The sequence below is a fragment of the Sturnus vulgaris genome, chromosome 10 (genome assembly GCF_052056855.1).
Source record: "Sturnus vulgaris isolate bStuVul1 chromosome 10, bStuVul1.hap1, whole genome shotgun sequence".
In the NCBI taxonomy this organism is placed as follows: domain Eukaryota; kingdom Metazoa; phylum Chordata; class Aves; order Passeriformes; family Sturnidae; genus Sturnus; species Sturnus vulgaris.
Genome location: NC_142252.1, coordinates 12,207,622 through 12,229,660, shown reverse-complemented (window position 1 = coordinate 12,229,660; position 22,039 = coordinate 12,207,622). Strand labels below are relative to the sequence as shown.

The 22,039-nt window shown below is 37.9% G+C and overlaps 1 protein-coding gene across 3 annotated transcripts in view; it reads left to right on the top strand.

Annotated features, from left to right (window-relative positions):
• The window catches only part of LOC148222649 (uncharacterized), a 71,011-nt gene that overhangs the window by 34,008 nt on the left and 14,964 nt on the right, over window positions 1-22,039 (top strand). For 2 of the 3 annotated variants that reach the window (XR_015805715.1, XM_088170829.1), the window contains exons 1-2: window positions 18,196-18,323; window positions 20,255-20,365. Coding sequence is in view for 1 of the 3 variants with exons in the window: in XM_088170829.1 (XP_088026955.1) it covers window positions 18,272-18,323; window positions 20,255-20,365 (163 nt within the window). In the remaining 2 variants the exon portion in view is untranslated. Of the gene's footprint in view, window positions 1-7,948; window positions 8,066-18,195; window positions 18,324-20,254; window positions 20,366-22,039 lie in introns of those variants that run through there. The other variant, XR_015805714.1, reaches the window with a different exon arrangement.

Genomic DNA, 22,039 nt, shown 5'->3' with positions numbered 1-22,039 from the left:
GAGGAACTGGCTTCATAAAGATGAAAGATTGGACGTAATGACACTACCAAACTTCAGGAGATCATGCTTTTTTATGACATATTAGTATTCCAAAGATACAGAACACCTGTGAAACACCTCAAATACAGTAGCATGTGCTAGTCAATCTTTCTGAAAGCATATGCCCAGCAGTGCAGCAAGACAAATGATTTTTAATAGTTCCTTTGGATAGAAATGTCAAAAGTTTATGCCACATAATGTAGTTCTAAAACTTTGCTTAAAAATAGGCACGTAATAAGTTCAGAGCTTTACGTAGCTTGCTACTTGGCCAAGTCATTGTACTCTGAGAAAATGAATGACAGTTTTATTCTAGTTCAATATCAATGCTTTTCTAGTTGCATCAAAAGGAAGCAATCCATTTAATTTGAAAGGAATTTTCAAAGAATAATCTTAAGTGTGACACAGTATCAAAGGAAGTATGGTGTTTAATTGTTCAGTGTCCAAAAGTTAGTAAAACTGCAGAAGTTCTTTCTTTTGTCTGGTGCTCAGGCCCATGGTTTGTGAGTTTCACAGCTGACAGAGTTATGGGGCACAGCTATCTTAACCATTAATATATCCTCACCCACTTTGGCACCAAATTCAGTCTTTTAGCAGTAAAGCAGAATTTGCTGAAGTTCCATTACTCGACTTGCTATGAGCACCACCATTTTATTGCTGTTTTATCTTTCGAACATTGTTCATTATTTGTTCATCATTGTCTGTGTTTATAAACATCACATTGTGCTCTTATTCTTCTTCCCCATGTACAGTTTTTTGTTTTCTTTTTCAGTACCTCTACTGTGCTCTCAGAGGGGTTTTGTGAGCACATCTTTGATGGCAGCCCTCTTGCCATGGGAGTCTCAAGTGAGACTTTGGTCTCACTTCCACATGTAAGCAGGAAAAGCAGTCACACTATCTCCACTCTTCAGTTCTAAACTGCTATGACATGCAAGGCCCAAATGCTGTGTGATGGCTCTTTTACACCAGCTGCTTTGCTGCTGTATTCTCAGCACTGTGATTGCAATAACTTTGCTTTTGCTGGGCATTTCTAGGGACACTGGCTGAATGCTGTGATGGTCCTGTGCAAACGCTCTGGGGTGTTCCCCTGCCCAGTCTACAGCTCAGGTCACTATTTCAGACTCCCCAGGGCCATCCTGGCCCCGCTGACATGGCAGTGTTGCCAACCTCCAGCTCCCTAGCCATCCCCAGGGCTGCTGGACGTGAGGCTTTTATGTATGTGTGTTTCTCATGAATGTGTCCATTGCCTACTCGATTGTCTTGCCTCCATTAGAACAATAACATGGAAAAGTAGACAGCAGTAGGCAGATGAAAATTCTATCTACTTCCTCAGGATTCTTTCTATCCCTCTGTGGATCTCTGGACAGGACAACTAATGCTGACAAGGTATCTGGTATCAGCAAACAGCAGCATTCCTCTCTGAATCCCAGCTGTGCTGCAACCCTGCTATGGAGTAGACTGGAGAGAATCTTCATTCCCAAAGACAGACCAATAATATTTATAGAGCATTTTTGCTCCTCACTACTCCTGTTTTGCACAGAGAAGCCAAACAGCCTGTAGATGAGGAAGAATTGGAGACAGCAGCCAGAAAGCAGCAGCCAATAGGGAAAGAACAATCTCCCAGTATGGACAATGCAACATTACTGACAAATAAAACCCACCACGATACCTGTCCCTGGCACTAAAACAGCTGATAATGAATGGGCAAAGAAGAAGCAAATCTGAGCATGCATTGAAATTCTGTGGAACACCACAATGAAATTATTCTTCCAGCATCCAATTCCACTCGTGAAAGCAGTCAGACCCTATTTTCAAACAAGGACTATAACATTTCCTTGATCATGAAAATCCATTCTTATTCTTCTATTTTTTTTAATCAAAGCTTGAATAGCCTATATATTTTACCCAAAACCAGAGTTAAGCCTTTGAGCAATTATTTTCATTAGCAGATGATGTCATCTCATCAGTAGGTATTTTTTGAGCATCAACAAAATGAATAGTTTACAAAAGCTGGACTTCTTAGTTTAAAAGAAAGTGTAGAACTGAGGCCTTTTCTTTTTTCTCCCACAGCATTGGCAATACTTTCAAACGTCTGTTTAATCCATTCTGTCAGCAGTCTCATGAGCTGATGCCTCTGCTTTGGGTTTGTGTTGATTCTTCAGCCAAGCCTTAAAGCTTCATGGTTTTTGATACAGAACTGAAAGAAAAGCTTTGATGCTTGTGAATGTTGACTGCATGAAGTAAATAATGTGAGGCGGGTTTAAATGTCCTCATCTTTTATTAAGCCTTCCAATCACATGAAACTGAAGGGAAAGAAAAGTCACATGAAAAGGAAATAATATCCTATAAAGTGAAAATATTCTTAATGTTTCTAATCCTCATATCTCACATCCAGAGTCTGTTTCCACGCCATGGGAATACTTATCCTGATGTTTGTACCTCACTATTTCTAAAAAATAAAATAATTCTGTGGCAGTCAGTCTGCTGACCTGAGGATACACAATCACCTTTTATTGCAAAAAGGTAGAAGTTGCAAAGGGTGAATATTTAGTTTATCGAGAAGGAATGAAAGACATTCATACTTAATGGATAAATCAAGATATCAGAATTAACTTTGGAAACTCGATATTTTAGGAAATCTCAGTGTTCCTCAGCATCACAAAAGGTGTATTTTTGACACATGGTTTGCATGTGGAAATCACTGTCAAAAGAACTTAACTGAAAAGAGATTCAACTTGGAAGAGAGTATTTGGAGAGGAAGAAGACTATTATGACATACAATGACAAATGTGTTTTAAAAAAACCCTCGTGAGAAACCTTATGCTTCACAATTTGTTATGTTTTGTCTGCTGGGGTCCAATAAACACCTGGCAGAAACTCTGAACCAAGGATAGCATCAACAAATAGCAAAAATCATCACCGTGAACAAATCTTGGCTAACTTCTCTGGCAAGTACAAGGCAAACAGAGAAGTCCTAATTTTCCTGATAAGGAGTAAAAGATAGAAACAATTAAAGATTGTCAGTCTTTGTAAAGAAGTGGCTTAGAGGAAGGAAAAATAAGACATGTTTAAAAAAAGTGGGCACAGATTTAACCCTGATAGTAGGAAAGGAGCTGATGTATCTCTTGGGGTTTGAGACGATGACAGTGACAACTGCTGTGCCTTCCCAAGTGAAGGGAATAGAAATGATATTTTAAATATCCTTTAAAAATTTTCCGTACTTTAATTTTTATTTGCTTCCTTTTTTTTTTCAGCTGAAAGGTAAGGGGATATTAAGAGGAGTGAAGTACAAAAAATAGTTTCCTCATACATCACTCTAGCTTTGCTTTGGGGTGCATAGGAGAAAATGATGATTTTCTTGTGATGGACCATTTCTTTTCCTCAGCGTCTCTCAGAAAGCTGAAATTTTATTTAACTAACATTCTCTGCAGCTGATGGTTCTGCTCTGACACATCTTTCTATTTCCACAGGCCTTTCCCAACAGTCCAAGGGGTTAATAGAAATCTATTAAATGCCTTTAAAATACATTTCATATGTTGTTGTGGCTGTTTCCTGGTGTGAATCTCTTATTATTTTACTGAGCTTTTTAGACATCAGCTGCTCCCCTTGCACTGAGCATTTGTAATCCCTCTGATTTGCCTGTGTCCCTGGCACAGCAGTTAGATTACTGAACCTTGGGGTTTTGTCTTGTTTTATACATGACTTACAAATTCCAAAAGTTAAATATTGCAGCTGGACCAAAATGGGTCTGATCTTGCTTTTGCGGGTGGCCAAGACACATTCCCTGCAGTGACAGGAGACTCAAGAAGGAAGAAGGCGGTGTTTGGTTTGCAGAGCTGGCATCCAGAGCTGGTTGCTCAACAGAGGAGGACCACTAAAAACGTTTTTCTTGTTTTATTTTAATTCCAGTTCGTTTTTATTTTTTTTATTTATTTATTTTTACTTTATTTGCTGCGGGATGCGTTTCCTTGTGGCCACAGCTGCTCTTGCTCGCCCTCTGACGGCGCTGAGCTGCGCTCAGCAGAGCCGGGTTCACAGCCCCGGGACCCCTCCGTCCCTGAGCCGCTGGTCATTCCCAGGGAAAATAACACACGGACAGCAGGATTACATTCGCACTTGACACACATCTGAAAACATTGTCTGAAATTCTCTTTCTGGCTTACGCGTGCTGGCTCAGATAAAGCCTGGCTTTGCCTGCCCTTTCTATGCATGGGCTGAAGTCCGTGGAAAACAAACACAAGGATTGTTTCACTTTGGTGAGTGCTTAGGAGACAAAGTCCTAGACTTGTAGGATGAAAGGATACTTAGGATGTACAGAAGGGACAGGATGTAGCGAATTAAGGGTAAGAAAAACAATATCTATCATGTGGAATGTTCAAAGGGTTTTTCCACAGCTTCCTGGATGTCTCTATATTGCCCTGTTTCTGCACTGAAGATATTAGATGTGATTTGATCCACAGCCCACTATAGTTTCCATACCTTCACTGTACTTGGAAAAATTAGGTTTGAAAGCTTTAAAGTTCTTTGTACTCCAGTCTCAGTTTACACATGAGGTCAAGAAGAAGCCTTTGAGAGCAGAATTTGAGTGGTTTTGTTTATTTGTTAGTTTAAAATCAGGAAATTGCAGTAAAGCAGTGACATTGAGAGGAAAGAGAAATAAAAGGGAAGACTGCTGAGTAACCACATAGTCAATGCAGTAGTAAAGGGTCCCAGGTCTGTCACAGCACATCCCATAATGGAAAAGCCAGGTGACATTATGGTCTAAGCAGCTGAGATACTCCGCTCCAGATGATCATGGGCCCAAAAGGTTTAACAAGCTGAGTACCTATTTCCATCGCTTTATTATTATTTTTTCTAGACAATTAAGGCCACATCTCTATCTTCTGTATTACCATGAGAAAGAGAAAAGAAATACTATTTTCTAGATTTTTGAATCAAGTCCTTGATCTGAATTTATTATTCTGCATCATTGTAGCACCAGAAAAGCTTCTACTAACTTTGAGTGCAAGGCACAGTGTAGAGATATATAATTACTGTACATTAAGAGAATAAGACTCTACTTACTAAATTTAATGTTTCGTTTATGCATTGATCCAGACACCTCAGTTATGCTCAGGAAGTCATAAAATTTACTTCCCTCAATATAGCAAGGTACTGTTTTTCTTATGGAGTTACTGTTACATAAAGAAAGAGCTCACAGGCAAGGGCAAAAAGCCTGTGTATCGTAATAGATCTTTATTCGTCTTTAAATTGCACTGCTAAGCTTTGCCAATGTAAAAGGCAATCTTTGTCCTACAGATAGGACATCCTGAGAAACAGTTATGTTAACTCTGTGCCCCCAGAAATCTTCATTCCTGGACACATTATTATTAGTTGATACCACTGTGCCTTGTGAAATGAATGTTGTGGCTCATTATCTAGTTCCTGAAGTATCTTTAATATATAGAAAAACATCCATATGTTGCAAATACATTGGTTGTGTAAATAAGTTTGATCATAGTGATGTTTCTGTTACCACCTCTGTTTGCAGTACATCAAGATCTTGAGGACAAATTCAGAAGGTGTTTTGTCCTTGACAGTGCAGAAAAGATCTCACCTGGAGCCTTTCACTCTTAGGGTATCTAAAAAATTCTGTGTGTGAGCCTAAGCTTCTGAGGCTCCCGTTAAGACTGTGCTTTTCTGCTCTTCATGTTTTCTCTGGCTTTTGCAGAGAAGGTTCAGGAAAGTGAAGCACTTTTTCCTGCTTTTCTGTATTAAGACAAGATTTTCTTTGCTTGTACTTTGCTCAAGAAAAAATGGTTAATTTTCTGCCAGGGCAAAGGTCAATGTTGTCTATCTTGTCCAATATTCCCAGAAGATTTGTGCTTTCATATGCTTACTGATCCTGATTATTCAAAGCATTTTTCTGGTGTCAGTGTACCAGTTTTAACAAGTTTACCAGAGTGTATTATGTTGAGTAGGCAAGTCGTATATGATGTAAGGTTTCCTCTATAGGTATCACTCCACTTCATTGCACACTTCTTACTTTCACTGTCACATTTTCTGATTTTTAAAATACAGGGGTAAGAGTTTAAAGCAGTAATTTATTATTCCACTTACAAGGAGCAGAGCAAAACAAAACATTTCACTAGAGCCGTATTACTTTAAAGTTCTGTCTGTCTGAACCCTTTAAATGAACTATGTTTGGCATTAAGAATGCACAGGAATTACATAGCAATCCTCTTGTCCTGGCAGCCCTAAAATAAGGCTTTGTAGTGAGAAAGGGAAATGAGTATTCCTGAATCAGGGAAATGAGTATTCCTGAATCTGTCATGGGGTAGGAGAGGATTAAAAATGTCAATTCAACAAACTTTTCTGATGGCCAGGGTATATCAGGGGGCCCAGTGACCATCACATTACTTCCCTAACAGGTCATTTTGGTCAATATTGATTCTTTGGTTGAAGTGCTGTCTTTGCATGCAAGTCTGAACAAATGGAACAGGAAACATGAGTGCCTGTGCATTTCACACACAGCCCCAGCCTGTCTACATCTCTCTGCTGCTACTGTTTTTCCAAAAACATATGGATTGTCTTGCTCTCCAGGGCAACTCGTTATCAGGAGCAAGACAACATGTCAAATGTGGCTTTCCAGATTTAGCTGAAGTCACTCCCACTCATTCCCACCATTTGCTTTGGTACTTGTGTCCCTGTGACCAGGGTCACATCTCAGTAACTGTCCCTTCCTCTTGGTGCCTAAGTCATTGCTACTGTTCACTCAAAAAAAAACCAACAAAAAACACCCCAAAAAACAAAACAAAACAAAAAACCCCCAAAAACAAAACAAAAAAAGAAGCAGTGCTTGAGCAAGCCAACCTTATTTGGGGCCTCAAGGGAGCACTTTCAACTTCGTGGTAATTTAGATAGTCTAGTGTGGGATGACAGTAGCAGAGAACATGTCATATATAGCCAACTTCAAGTGTTTGTGGGAGCAGAAGGCACATTCTCTCATTAACTTTGACTTCATAAATGAAGACTTGGTAAAAAAAAATATTTTGACAAGCATTAGGTGATTCAATTAAAGTCTGAAAGGAACGTTTGCTATTCTGTGTTAGAGTAATGAAAACAGAATTTTTATTTGAAATTTCTGATAAAGATGTGACGGTCCTGTTCTGAGGTGGTTTTCTCCCCTAAAAGTCTTATTTTAGAAAACAATTACTAAAATCAAAGTCTGTTTTCTCCTCCAAATCCACTGAGGTTAAATAGATTAGCATTCACTTAGTTGTCATTGGGTACCAAAGAGCTGAACACATTCTCTCTCAAACAGCGGGGGAAAAGTGAAAAAAACACAATTTAATTACAGTGTTACTGTTAAACCCAAACTAGTTAGGAATGAATAAGTATTTCTGCTGAAATTCTCTGGGTTCAGAGATTTATAACTTGGTGATAAGATTCTCCTAGGGCAGAATCCTACTGCACAAACACAGTTTGGAAACAAAAGATAGATATTTTTCAGAAACTGAGATCTAATAACTGCTAAAACAGCAAACGAGAATCATATTAATTTTATTGCAGTTTCATGATTTCAGATCCATTTTATTATCAGAGCAGGAATTTTAATTTCTCTACAGGCTTTCTGTGGCACTCAGCATTGACTCAGCTGCTGGAAATTGCATTGCTTCACTGAAGTCGGTAGGCCAATAGTGTTTAAGCTGCAAATTTAACACAGACTTCCAGAGGAATCCAACTCCCAGATCCTCAAGTGGCTTCTGAAAATCCCAGATGTTGTAATAATCTACGGGTGATGTGGCCTTCACATTTTGTCAAATAAGTACCCATTCTTGAAGAATCTGCAATGTGGGATTTCTCAAAAAAATCTTCAGTTATTTTATTTATCTTTTTCTTCCTTTGTTTGTTTGTTTGTTTTTTCCCCCAGGGCAGGGAGGACAACCTTTCCTAGTGTACCCTTTCTGCTGCAGAGACGTCCCAGCACAGGAGGGAATGGAATTGTATTAGAGGAGGAGCTCTGGCCAGCCAAGCAATGCTTTTTGAGGTAGAGTCTTTCTTTAGAAGCCAGATCCTGAAATAGAATTTAGACAGACAAGCACCTAAACTGCAGAGACTCTGAAGTAGATGGGCCATTAGTAAGACTTATGTATACAAATAAATTCAACATAACAGCAATATATGTGCTATTTTTAAATGATGGGTCTGCCCATTTCTCAAAACTTGCAAATATTGGCGCACATTCCAAACTTTCAATTTTGAATTATGCAAATGTTGGAAAAACCAACACTTTCCAAAAGTGGCAGGATCATTTGTTTGAGGCATAATGGTTCTCGTTTATAGGAAAGGCATTTTTCAGCACCTCCAATGCACCGTTACTCCATGCCACTTTTGCACATTCCCTAGCCAAACAAACAAACAAACAAATAAATAAATAACCTGGAATAACTGGAATATATTTTGGCTCTCTGGACTTGAGCTGAAGTACAGAGAAATAAAGATTAGATCAGACTCCTATTATTTTAAGAGTTATTAACATTTTAAATAAGTAACATCAGCATCATCCATCAGGAGCTGGGGAGCTATTTTTGGCTCTGGCAACTGTGGAGTCAGGCTAAAGAAACAAGTCAAAGATTGTTCTCTTCAACATCACAGTCCCTTCTTTATCTAGATTGTCAGAAAGGGTAACCCATCACACCAATAAATTCTACAGTCTCCTTCTTCTCCAGGTATTTTTTGTGTAAATCTCTGCAGACTTGAAAAGGCCCCCCTGTTTTGGGGTCCTGGAGGAGACTGGAAACCCTGCAAAGAGCTATTAAGAGATTTGTTTCCTGCCTCGGAGGGTTGAGTGGGAGGGATGACACCCATTCCAGTGTGAGATAGACTAGACTTGTCATTCCCTAACAAGTCTATTTAGGCTTGTCAGAAGTTGATGAGCTAATTATGGCTCATTAGACATAGAGGAGTCTATATTTAAGCTCATTTGGGGTTGGTATGGGAAAGTTAATAATATAGGTGGAAGTAGAGAGAAACTGCTAAGGCTGCAGAGAGTCTCTTCCTAAACTCTGTGAGATTCCCAGATAATCCCTGAAGCAGATTAGGAAGGCAAAATGAACTTTCATTAGAAAATTGGAAAACAATGGTGTTACTTCCTCAGTTCCCCTCTTTCCATAATTTAAATGAGAAATAGTCTAGAATAAAATACAAATAGCATAAGGCCATCCTCAGAAAATTATGCCAATTATGTTTGGACCCTTCAGGCTGCTGGAAAACGAGCAGATTCTCTGAGAAATACTGTCATTTTTACAGCTCTACCGAACTACATTAAAAATCTTCCCATTCCAAATATCAGTATTCTGTGTCAGAAAAGCCTGACACAAATAATGCATTTAGCATTATTGTATAACTTCAGAAATATTTCATCTTATCTGTACATACTACAGAACCAGTATTTTTGTGTTTTCTTTATAAAAGGGATTTTTCTGAGTCTGACCTTTTATGGTCTTCTATTTTCCACAGGAAAAAAATGTTTTCCTTTGTAATTTCCATACCAGGCAAGTTGTCTATTGAGGCAACCACATAACTATTTGATCTTGTGTTATTCTCCGAGTGTTCAGCACATCTGCACTGCAAGTTTCCAATCCTTTCTGAGAGCCACAATTGTTGGGTTTTTAACATCCATCCTCCTAAATGCTCACTAAACAGTAGCATTCAGTGAGTATTATCAAACAAAGAATAAAAAGGGATCTGACTAAGCAGTAGCAAGCCACACGGTTTCTGAGTTGGGTGTAGCTGCTGAAACAGGTGAATGCACTCAAGTAGTCAGGATGAGTTAATTTAAGAGGGGCTGTGTTAATTTCTGTGCTTTCAGACTCTCTGTGCACCAAACCTGTGGTGCCCACTGCAGCTCTCCAGGCTCTTCTGCATGACATCCAGAAGCTGCACACACTTCAGTTTTACCTCATTTTACAGCATGACTTCATATGATGTTACATCAACTGTGCAAATGACAAAATCTGGAAAATTTAAAATTTGCACAATGTTATGTTCTCTTCCTGGGATGTGTAAGTGTTGGCTTCTGAGTAACTTTTATCTCAAGATGAATCATTTCAACAGATAAATTTTATTATTTGACTCTTGAGTGAGGTAACACATCCTATAAGTACAAGATACGTCTAGATGTTTGTGCTTCTGCTTTCTCTTGAGCACTGCACATTCAGGGATTTTTTTATTTTTTGCCATCTCTGATTGTTTTGACAACTGCTATACTACTGTATTTGATGTGGATGCCCTCAAACAGATTCATTTAAACTGGTAGAAGTCTATAAGCATAAAAGGCACTGTGTCAGGGTTATCAAATAATTTCTGCTGGGTTTGTTTTTCTTAATGAACAAGTTAAGAGAGTGCAATGTAGATGGTTTTTCTTGCTTGCAACTTTAACCCTTCAGAAAAGTATATTAATTTAAAGCTATAGTAAGATTAAGAGGTTTGTAGAGCATTACATTGTAGAGTAGGTATAATTCATGTTTTTTATGTTGGTTTTTTTTATTTGTGTCTATATTAAATATTTATTCACAGTTTCTTAAAGATAAATGAGGAAGATTTAAGTTTGAATTTGTTCACAAAATCCACTGTTGTGCTGCAATATCATAGGAATTTTAATAAACATATCAAGTGAATGACTGAGTTTCCTCTGCCAGCCTGCAGGAAACACAAAAAGAGATCAAATCATATCACTACAACTGTGAAAATGTGCGGTTTTTGGTACTAAGCATGCTTGGTGTACATAACAAAGTATCCATGCATTCAGGCTTATTTCCTGTTACTTTCTTATAAATCTTTACATCATCAATAACATTGCCAATAATTTCCTTAGATTTATAGACTAAACTAAAATAAAAATGCATACCAAAATATGGATAATTTTCCCAAATCAAGGATTTTTAGTGCTAAAGCACTCAGCAAGGCATCTCATTTAATAATGTATTTCTCACTCTTCCAACTTATGTTATTAAATTTACATGCAAGTAAATTAATAGTGAAATTGGTGATTTTCTAATCTATTTCTGAATTTTGAGAGAAAAGTTTTCTTAATTTATTATGTTGTAGATATTCTGTAATCTGGTATATGTATAAATTATCTAATAAGGAGCTCAGTATTTTGAAGGTGTCTTATGATATGAAAAATGGCCATCTTTTGAAATTATGGGATGTATTATCACAATGCCAGACTCTAATCTGCTACCAATTTGTGTCAGCTTTCTGCATTCAAAAAGGACTCAAATCCTCTCTAAAAGTAGGAATCAGCTGAAGGTTTGTCTTGGCTTCATGAGCCCACTGCAATTAGGCAGCATGTGAATGTGTGCCATATGCATTTATTGCTCTTCTAAGCATGTGTTACTTTGATGTGTTAGGTTAGAAATCTAACTCTTTTTCTTGGGCAGCCTTCCTCCTGGGTCTTTATACTGCTTAGCAGTTGAGTCCAGACTTTGAAACACAGCCTAATTTAGAGGCGGATGCTGCAGCTGCTGCTGTCATTTCAGCTGATTTTTTTCCCCTTTGATGTCAGCTTAGAGTCTCGGTGGCTGCATCGGTCCCGCAGCCGCCGCGATTCGCAGAACGGGCACCACAGCATTTTAAAGGTCTCTTCGCCCTTAAATCTAATTTGGGGAGCTTTCACAATGCACTGTTGGTTTAGTGAAATGCTGAGTTCTCACTGAGTATGTCCTTCCTGATCTGGAGGAAACACAGACATTGCTTTGAGTTATGTTTAATACCTGTTTAAATGCTGATGATACGAGAGGAGGGATTGTTGTTTTTTTGGCAGAAGGAGGATGGGATGCATTGCCCATTCTGCCCCATCCTCTGCATTAGCAGCTCTACATTCCAAAATGAATTTTTTCCTCTGGAAGTTGCTCTCTCCCTTTTCAAGACATTATATTAACTGTATTTCTCCCCTTCTCTATAATTTATTCTGCAATGATAGTATGTGCAAAGACATTCCACCCCAATTCCTCTTGTTCTTGGACCATCCTTGGCTTTCCTTTCTGCTCTCTCTTTCTGTGGCTGACATGAACTCAAGGAGTGCAGGAGCTTTGATCCTTTCTGATGCCTTTGCAGAACAATTTCTCTCAGTGAGGTTCCCTTGCTCAGGCCAAGCCCTGCCTTCAGATGTGCATGCATTTTCCCATTGATTCCAGTGAGCCTCACAGCCTTCTAAGGCTCCTCTTTGGCTTTTAATCTTCACCTTAAAAGATATAGGCAGATAGTAGTTGTCTAACCCTTTTTAATAACTGAGGCCCTTGGCTCCTTTATTGCTTTGGCTACTTTTTCTGTATTGAAATGATGTTCCACATCATGCCACAAAAGGAGAGCAAAGCCCTATCCAGATATGCTCATTTAGACATTAATTTTATGTTTTTATTTCCTGATTTTACTTCTATTGTAGCTACTTTTCTCGATGCAAATTACAATTTATCATAGATGCAATGAAGTATGCTAATCTTTCCTGTTCTTTCCCTGGTATTACTATATTTTGTCAAAACATTTCTGCATGTTTTTTTATTCTTGCAATAATGGGAGTGCTATTCTTTTCAGGTTTGATACTATTAGCAAATATAAAAGACACAATGGGCTAGAATGAAGCAATTTTGAAGGAGATTTAAAATTTAGTAAAATAGAACTGAATGTTTGAATTCTGAAATTTCAAGGATTTTTAATGAGACTACAAAGTGATACTGAGCAAAGGCAATAAAAATCCTGATGATTTCCAATAAGTATAACTTTTACAGAAGTGAATTTACTCAATATTGGTATTGATAGTACTGGACATTATTAAAAAATACTAAAGAAAAAATTCTCCTGCTCTGACATTACATAATTACATCTATGAGAGACTTCATGCATACAATTTGTCATGTTAAACTCTGGGAACTAAAGGTTTGTTTAGGAGCTTTTCAGGCAGCATCCTTAGATTGCTGACTCTTTCTTTTTTAATGTGGGTTTGACAGTAGAGCAGGGGATTGGGAACGTTTTCTTTGTAGTGACAGAAGCTCCTTGCTGCTCAGTCTGTTAAAGAGAGAACCGTGTAGAAGTCAAGATATCCTCAGTCAAAACTTTAGAAAACATGTTTCAAAACTTGAGAAATAAAACAACAAATCTTCACTGCTGCTCAAAAGCCAATTTGGTCTGATTTAATTCAAAAAGAAATTTTGCCTTCACAATCAGAACGTTGTTTGCACTAATGTTTGAGCAAAGAAGGACTCTCTATGATTCTTCTGCAAGAGCAACTGTGTTATTAATTCCAATACACTACCCCAATGATGAAAAACTGAGCAGCTGATATGTACTGCAGTGATGACAAATGTGATGTTGGAGGTCTGGAGGAATTGTGAGTGTGATGGTAGGTAAAACTTTCACTCTATTGCACTGTCTGCTGCGACAAGATAGGTGAGGAATAAAATCATGTGCTGAGGTTGCTCAAGTTCCTTTTGCTACACTTTGCTTCAGAATAGCTGGTTGTTTCTGAAAAATTCTGTTTTCATAACAGACACAACAAGGAGGGAGGAAGGCTCTGGCACAGAGTGAGCCCTGTGAATTCAGAGGTGTTTCAAATGCTGCTCTCCTTGACAGCCTGACTTGACAAGGGGGTGAAGTTATATCACACTGCAGCAATACCCAAATCACAGCTGTGTGAGCCAGCAAATTGTGAAAGAGGATTGCTGTGCTGCTGCTGCTGAAGCCTCAGCTCTGTGCAGACCCACAAACCTCGGTAGGCAACAGTGGCCCTATTGGCAAGGTGTCAGGTGCTGGGGAATATGTCCAGTGCTGGTTGTGTCACTGAGTAACCAGAAGGCAGAGAGAGTGTTCAGAGCAGAAAAGCATCCTTGCAATAGTGATGTTAGCTCCAGCAAAACTAAACAATAAACAACCACTGTTGCATGACAAGGAAAACTTATTAGAAAAATGATAATGGGATTGTGTTTCTTGAGAATCTGCTGTTTCATTGAGAATGAAATGCCTTAAAATAAATCTGGTTTCAACATTTATAGAGTCTAAGTACTTCTGGTTTAAAAATATACATGGTGATTAAATATACATATAACGAGTAATAGTCAAGACAAAGTATACTGCTGGGAAAAAGTCCAAATGTTCATATTTGGAAATCCTATATGAAATGAAATTGCTATGTTCTATTCTGCTGCAATCTCAGGCAAAATTGTCTGTATTTCGTGAAATTGGAACATAAAAACCATCAGGAATTGGCTTCAGCAAGGTGTGCAATAATTTCCATTCTTGATGACGTCCCAGGAGTTACCCAGAGCCTTGAGAGATCAGCCCTAACGAGAAAGCATATGACCTTACCATATCAGGGCTTCACAACAGTCAAAATCTAGCTTGACCTTCAACAGTAAACCAGGTCCCTCAGGCTAAATCCTAACAAGTCTTGCCTTCAAACCAAGGCAAAAGGCCAAAAATGCTTATCCAGGGAGCAGCAATAGAGTTGGAAAATGAGAGGTTCTTTTTTGTTTGGCAAACATCGTAGTTTGACCTCTGTGTTCTCACTGTGCCAAGCCATCTAATCTCCAGGAGGCAGTCCTTTCTAATCTGCCAAGTGCCAAGCTGGCTCTGTTCCTGTCAAGACCAGTATGCAGTGCCAGGCATGTGGATTAAGGTTTAGATGTGCAAGATGACAAACCTCTCTCCTTAATCAGGATTTCAGTGAGTCACAACCCATGGTGTGATGCTCTAAGACCCTCAGGAGGTGAATTGGACTCACTTGCTGAGCACCAGGGCAGCAGGTTTTCAGTTTTTAAAGCTGGATGTGTGGAAGGATGCAGGGAATGTATGGTCTATATAATAAAAACAGTGGAAGTATAACTAATGTTACATTGGCCAACAGTAAGTAAAAAATAAGAGAAAAAAATTTAATAACAGGAAATTACAAATTTTTTTTGTATTCTGTTTTTTGTTAGCTTTGATTGTTTTTTTTAGACAAAGTCAGTTTTTGAAGAACTGTTTGATAATATAAAAATGATTAAAAAGTGATTTTAGGCAGGTTGCACTAAGAAGGAAAGATTTTTTTAGTCAGAGATTCTTCAATCAAAAATTCTTAAAAACTAGCAAGTTCATTGTAATTAATTAAAAATAATCTTTTCTAGCCACTGATGGCAGAAAAATTACTTGAAGCTTATTACAGACAGACACTGCTTCTTTCTGAACAATCTGTTTTTTCCTCCAGACCTTTTTGTTTTCCCTTATATTGAGGTAGCTATTTAAATTTTCTACTTCACTAGGAAAAGTGGGTTTTCCCATGTATTAGCTTAAAAATAGGCAACCGAATAAACCTAACTATTAACCTGTGGAGGAAGAAAATAAATGGCAGCATTTTTTATTATACAATACACTCAGACACATATTGTGATTCTTGGGGTTGATGATGTGCAGGGCAGGGAGATGGACTCAGTGATCATTATGGGTCCCTTCCAGCTCAGAATATTCTGTGATTCTGGAATTGCTAATGCAAAGATTTATTCTTTTGAAAAAAAAATCCTAAATTAAAAAGTGTATGCATTTTGCAGACAATTGAGGTATATAGTCTTTTTCTCAATATTCTCCCTTGAGAGCTAACATTAACCTGTTGGAACAGAGTAAGAGCATATCTCTGTGGAGAATAAAAGGTTTGCTTTGTCTGTGCAGTGGTTGGAATGAGCCATCAAGTGTCTATTACTAATTTGCCTTCTTTTGCTTTTTACTAAGGTCGCCTTCAGTGTGGTTAATAAACAACAAGATCATCAGTCACTTCAAAGTGCTTTCACATTCCATAGTTTGTTTTTTCTGCAGTGAGCAAATGGAAAGATGATCTGGTAGAAATCAGTTACATTATGGCTCATCTTTTGTGTGACCTCCTTGAGAGGCCTTTGGGTAGCACATGGGCTTTCCATACAATTCTACGTAATAGCTGGCTAACAAAATATCCTTTCCCACACCATTCCCTCAGCAATGCTGAAAAGTCATTAAAGGCTTTGTGTAAAGAAGGCTTCAAACCCAGAAAAGTAAATTTTCCTCTAGTCAATGTTTTCTTTTTAATTTGTGTTACATACAGGTTATTTTGCATCTAGACTGGTGTCTTCATGAGCAATGCCTGAACTGACTTCAGATATGGTCTTGACATCATGAAGACTTTTCTTTCTACTGTCAACCAAAAAAATGTCTGGACTGCAAAATTAAGGCCAGACATCTAAAAGCTATGGAATTTCTCCCTCCTTGCTATTACACATCATATCTGCTTTCACTGACCCCAAAACTACATAACCATTGTTTTTCACTGGTGGCAATTTGCTATCTCTTAAGACTTTTACATTTAGGGTTACTAACAAAAGAAGCAAGCCCAGGAAAGGAAACCAAAATGTTCTGATCCTGGTAGGCAGAATTGCCAATATATCCCCTGATAAGTGCAATTTCTTCTTAAAGATAACACTTTGATTTACTTTGATCAATGAACATAGATTTGTCTTCTTGAAAAGTATAAAAAGTACACCCAGGTTTTCTCACAAGGAGGACAAAATATTTTTCCTCCCAGACTCACAAGATGCTGGGTTTTCTTGAGACTACCGACAACATTTCCTTGTCGTCCTGACAAGATGCTATGTCCAACACTGCTGTATCCCCTTCTGTTCCCACCTCTTCCCTGAAGCTCTAGTGGTGGTCTTGCTGCATGTTTCACAGATGTTTCTTCCACTCAACTCCTCAGTTGTTTTTCAAATGGCTTCTTACAGCAAATGATTCCATGTGTGTATGCTCCTTCTTTTCTGCTGACACCTTTTCTTTCTATAAAAACAATCTGCTGCTGCCTTTCAGATCTAGAGAGACACAATCCCATACCACAGATGCCTTTTTTTTAGACTCTGGCATTGGTACACATGGTCAGCAGGCAATACCTCCCTCCTGTCTGTTCCTCATGACTAACAATGTTGATGTTTTGTTCTTTCAATCTTATTTCCCTCTGTTACCCTTACGCACTGCTTTTTTTTTTCTTTTCCTGTTACTCTGCTTTCTTTGTACTAGTGGCCCATATGGGATCTCTTCATCTCTCACTACAGCTTGGAGGAAGAAAACCTCACACACTGTTTTAGCCCCAGTAACTACAGACAACACGTATGCCAACTTTTTCTTGTGCTCAGGAACTAAAAAAAAATCAGCTTTATATTTTCTTTATATATACACACACACACACACACACAAGCAAAATTAAATTGACTTTCTAAAGCTGCTCACAGTACTGGTAACTGGTTCTAAAGAGACATGCAGAGATCAGATGCTACCATTGAGTTGATTGCCTTTTTAGTTTGCCTGTGATAAAAGTTGAGCTGAGATTGTCTAGTCATTGCCATTCTGAAAGGTGTTCTCATTTGCTTACAATAATCTTTGAAATCAAAATTTTTCATATCAAATCATGACTGACCAAAAGAGGTCTGTGATCCAGCTTGCTTCAGCAATTTCTTGATATAAAGACAGATGAAAAAAACCCACAAAACATCTCGCTTCCGCCTTACATTATTTGGGACCAAATTTATTTGAAATTGGTCTAGTACAACTGAAGAAATCAGCACAGTATTTTGCTGAATAAACCCAGGGTTTTACCAAAAAATTATTGAACTTGCACGTATTACAGAATACATCACTGTCCACCTTTGTGCATGTATGTACATTACACACATATATATATGTCTCAAAGCTGTTTTATGAACAGGGCAGCATTCACCTGGATAGTTCCTTTTCTATTTTAACTACCTTTTATCTTTTATATGCAGCAATACTTTAATGTTTCCTCCCAAAAAGTAGTGCAATATACAGACAGAACATTTCTAGGATTGGCACTGGAAAATACTATGCTCTTTCATTCTATAAAAGAATTAAAGCAGGTTATCCACTTAGTTTATCTTTATTTTCCTAAAAATGCTAGGTATATTCTGATAGAAAATGGACACAATCTTTACTTTGTAACGTGAAGTGGCTTTGGGTGTGGAAGTAGATCAATGATGGTTCATGACAATCATATCTATAAACGTAGGACAATTTTTGTTCTTTTCAGATACATGTATGTCCACAGAGATGCATGTACACTGTTAACAAGATCAACAAATTTGCATTTCTCCCCCCTCCTATTTTCTCTCCAGGAACATTTGGTTGACCATATTTTCACAACAAAAGTATTCTTTGACAAGAAAGTTATTTTTTTTTAATGTGAAGAATGGAACAGTATTATATGATTTTCCTAAGTCACAGAAGGCAACGAGTCAGTGGTAGGTACAGACTGTATTCAAAACTGGTATTCTGCACTTCCAGCTCTGTGGACCAGCCATGTAACCTGGCAACATTAACACTGGATGTCTTCACTTTATGCTGTAGTGTTATTTAGGATTCATGTCTATGTTTTCAGCTTCAAAGATGTGCTATTGCTGAGCAGATAAAAGTTACAGCTGATAGCACTTTAGGAATGGCATAGAAGATGTAGGACTCATTCTGTCTTAGCCTAAATTTAGGAAAGTCTAAATAGTGCAGAATGTTTAGATTTTATAAGGGCAAACCGTATAAAGTGTATTTCTGCTTCTAATGGAGGAGAGGGAGTGACAATTTGACAGCTGAATCAACACTTTCATTGCTCCCTTTCGTCTTTCAAGTGTAGCATGAGAGTTTATCACACTATACTGGGAAGATATCTCGATGCAGGAGAAATGCAGCCTCAAAGATTTTCCTTTCCTGGTTCTGTTTTTGTCAACATTTCTATTCTAAAACTGCTTAGACTAAAAGTGTGTGATTTTCTCAGTTAGTTTTATTGTGTGTGCATAAAAAGATATAGCACCACATATTTATCCTCGCCTTAACCACCATTATCTCCATGATTCTGATAGCTTTTAGGAGCCTCTTCAAGAAACCACTTATGAAAAGCTCTGTAGAAATGTCATACAACAAGCAGTCTCATCTGGCAAGAGACCAGTAGTAAAACATTGTCCAGCTTAAGGCTACTTGTAAAACCTTGACTGATTTCTCCAGGCCCAGGATTTCCCTTGAGGTGATGAGTACAAGGAGCCAGGTGGGAGATGCAAGGGGCATGCATTTGCTTTCTGAAGAGGGGAATAACAATAGCAATGAAAATAGACACAGTTTAAGCAAAGTAAAAAAAATCTAGCAATGAAAAGAAGCAGGAGCTGACTAAAATGAACGGTACTGACAGAGTATTACTTGCTTAGCCAAAGATATTTGCATCAATATATAAAATATGTAAATGAATCTATGAGTCGTAGGCAAACATTTGCAGCTGTGGAGGATGTTAAAATTTGTGTTTTATTCGATAGGATGAGAGAACAATGTGCAGAGAATAAAAACAATTGAGTTTCAAGAAGTGCTTTGGCAGCATTCAAACACTGGCAGTTATCATCATAAGAAGATAGAGAAAAAACAGTTTGGTTTTTTTTTTTTTAAATTTAGTTGTTTCTTTTTACAGTGAGATCTGTTGTTATACAAATGCATATTTTTCTACTAGCATCTTTCAAATCAAAAATGATGTTTCACAACATATGTAGATTTGTGTTTTTATGGGTAATATAGTTTCCCTAATAACCTTTCCAAGTGAAAGATTCAGCCTGATTCAGAGAAAGAGACTATTTTTTGTAAATTTGATTAGACACCTAAACTCATCAGTCCGTCTCTGAGCCATGTACCTGATTATGCAAAGGTATGTGCAATACATTATGCGAAAGCTGTTTAGCTGGGATTGTATCGTGGCTGTAACCAAAGTGGGTTTAGAGATAATGAGCTTGCAGCCCCGAATACTTAGGATCGCAGTCTACTCTCTAAACTGATGATGCAGCAGCTGCATAATGCAACAATGTAATTTATTCATGTAATATGTACAATATTGCTGTAATAAAAAGCCCATTGGCGGTTCCTCTAATTCTCTGTATGAGCACCCTGTTATTAGTAGCTGTGTAAGTCAGTATTTCAGCATTTTCAAGTTCTGGCTATTTATAAATTTCAAGCCACAATATTTTAAAAAGAGAGAAAAACCCCAAGTGACCTGAACAGTTTTATATGGTGTGAATTGTGAATCTGCTCACATTGAACTGAAACCTGCAGCTGTTTTGATCAATGCAACCAATAAACATAGAAGAAAATAAAAATCTGCTAAGCATGTCGAAGTGACCCCAGTTACTGAACTTTTTTTTTTCCACAGATGCATTTCATGATGTACATGAAAAGTTAAGATGGAACAAGGAGGAAAAACAAGCATTTTGGTTTTTCATGAGAAAACTGTCCCTGATCTTGCCATCTTTTTCATTCAACGGTGAGTGTTGTTTATCATATGAGTGTCTATATTGAATGTAGATTTCTCTGAAGTAAATTTTAGTAGGAATGTATTAAGTTTCAACAAGATCCTACATGTAAAGATAGTGGAGAAGAGCATTGCAACAGACTGCTTGGAAATTAATCTGCCAGTTTAACCCAGTAACCGACATGCATACTAAAACACTGATGTGAATTGAAAATAAAATAACCACGCTTGACAGATATAATAGTTTAAGTGATTTCAAATTAACCACATCCCACTGACCGCAAGTGAAAAATGTGTTCATTCTCCCGCAATGAAACATGCTCTAGGGACTCATTATACAGAGTGGAGTAAGTAAAACCAGAGTGGAGTAATTGATGCTGAGGAGGAAGGAAGAGTGACAGCTATTTAATGATTCTCAAACTTATACATAAAGATATCACAAGCACTTATTATTTTTCTCTTTCCAATCTAGAAATATTATGGAGTTAAATCTATATTGTGCAGTAATTGCAACACTTGATATAGCTGTTAAGAATAATGAATCATGACAAAGATGCACCAGGCAGTAGATGAAAAAAGTGAATAACAAACAACCTTGTGCCAAGATTGTGCTTGAATTATGGCTGCTTTATGCTCTATGGCAATTTTGGTTTAACTCTCGAATATTCTGTATCTCTGAATAACATCTGATAGGCAAGTCAGTGCTCACAAACCCCAGGTTATGAAGAGCTGAGAAGTAGCTACACAGTCAGCTGGCAGTTAGTGTTCATCAATAGTTCTGCTGTGGCTGCTGGCACTAAAGGGTGAAGCATCTTCTGCTACAAAGCCAACAAAGGCAAACACATAAAAATCTCCATGCAGAAGTCCCTTACAACCTGAATTATTCTATGATTTTAGGGATAGCAGAAAGTAATTTGAGCTACATATAATGAGGATTAGGGAACCACAACATAGGTTTTTAGAACATTTTTGTCCTATCTTACTTTGTTACCTACAGGGTCATAGACAAACTATGAAACTTCATTAATGTGCCATTCCCAGTCACTAACTCTACCCTTTTTACTTATATTGGCCACCTTCTCTATGTGCTGTACAAGGCAATCTCTTCAGCAAACACTGTATTTACAAAGATGGTGATTATGTGGTATCTTAGATCTGATCACAGAAAGAATACAAGTAGTGGGAACCATTAAAAAAGGTTTTAGAAGTAGGCACAGAAATTGTTCTAACTGATCCCTAGAAGAGGAACAAAAAAACATTTTTACTGTGGGTTTGTGGTGTGCCTGGCTGTCACACTCATGTGCAGTCTGTTGAGGCATCCTGGCTTTAGAAAGATAAATTTTTGTGATTGGAGCAGGATGAGGATGTGGGGATCTGTCTGTGTAACTGCACTGTCAGGATTGTAGAAAGGCACTCGCTCCTAAGGGCTGGGCTTCTGGGTTTTCCTACAATAACTAGCTGCTGCTGATACCTCCAAAGTTGAGTGCAGGTTGCCAGCTGAGATCCACTTTTGACAAGAGTTCTGTTCCTTTCCTGGTCCCTGAATTGAGTGACCCTTGAGGGTTTAAAGAACTATCTAAAAAGGACAATAGCCAAAAATGTACCAAGTACAGCAGGACACAGATTCCAGCGGATTAAGGGCTGGTTTTTTTCCCATTGTCTGAGTATCATACAATACTTGTTGTT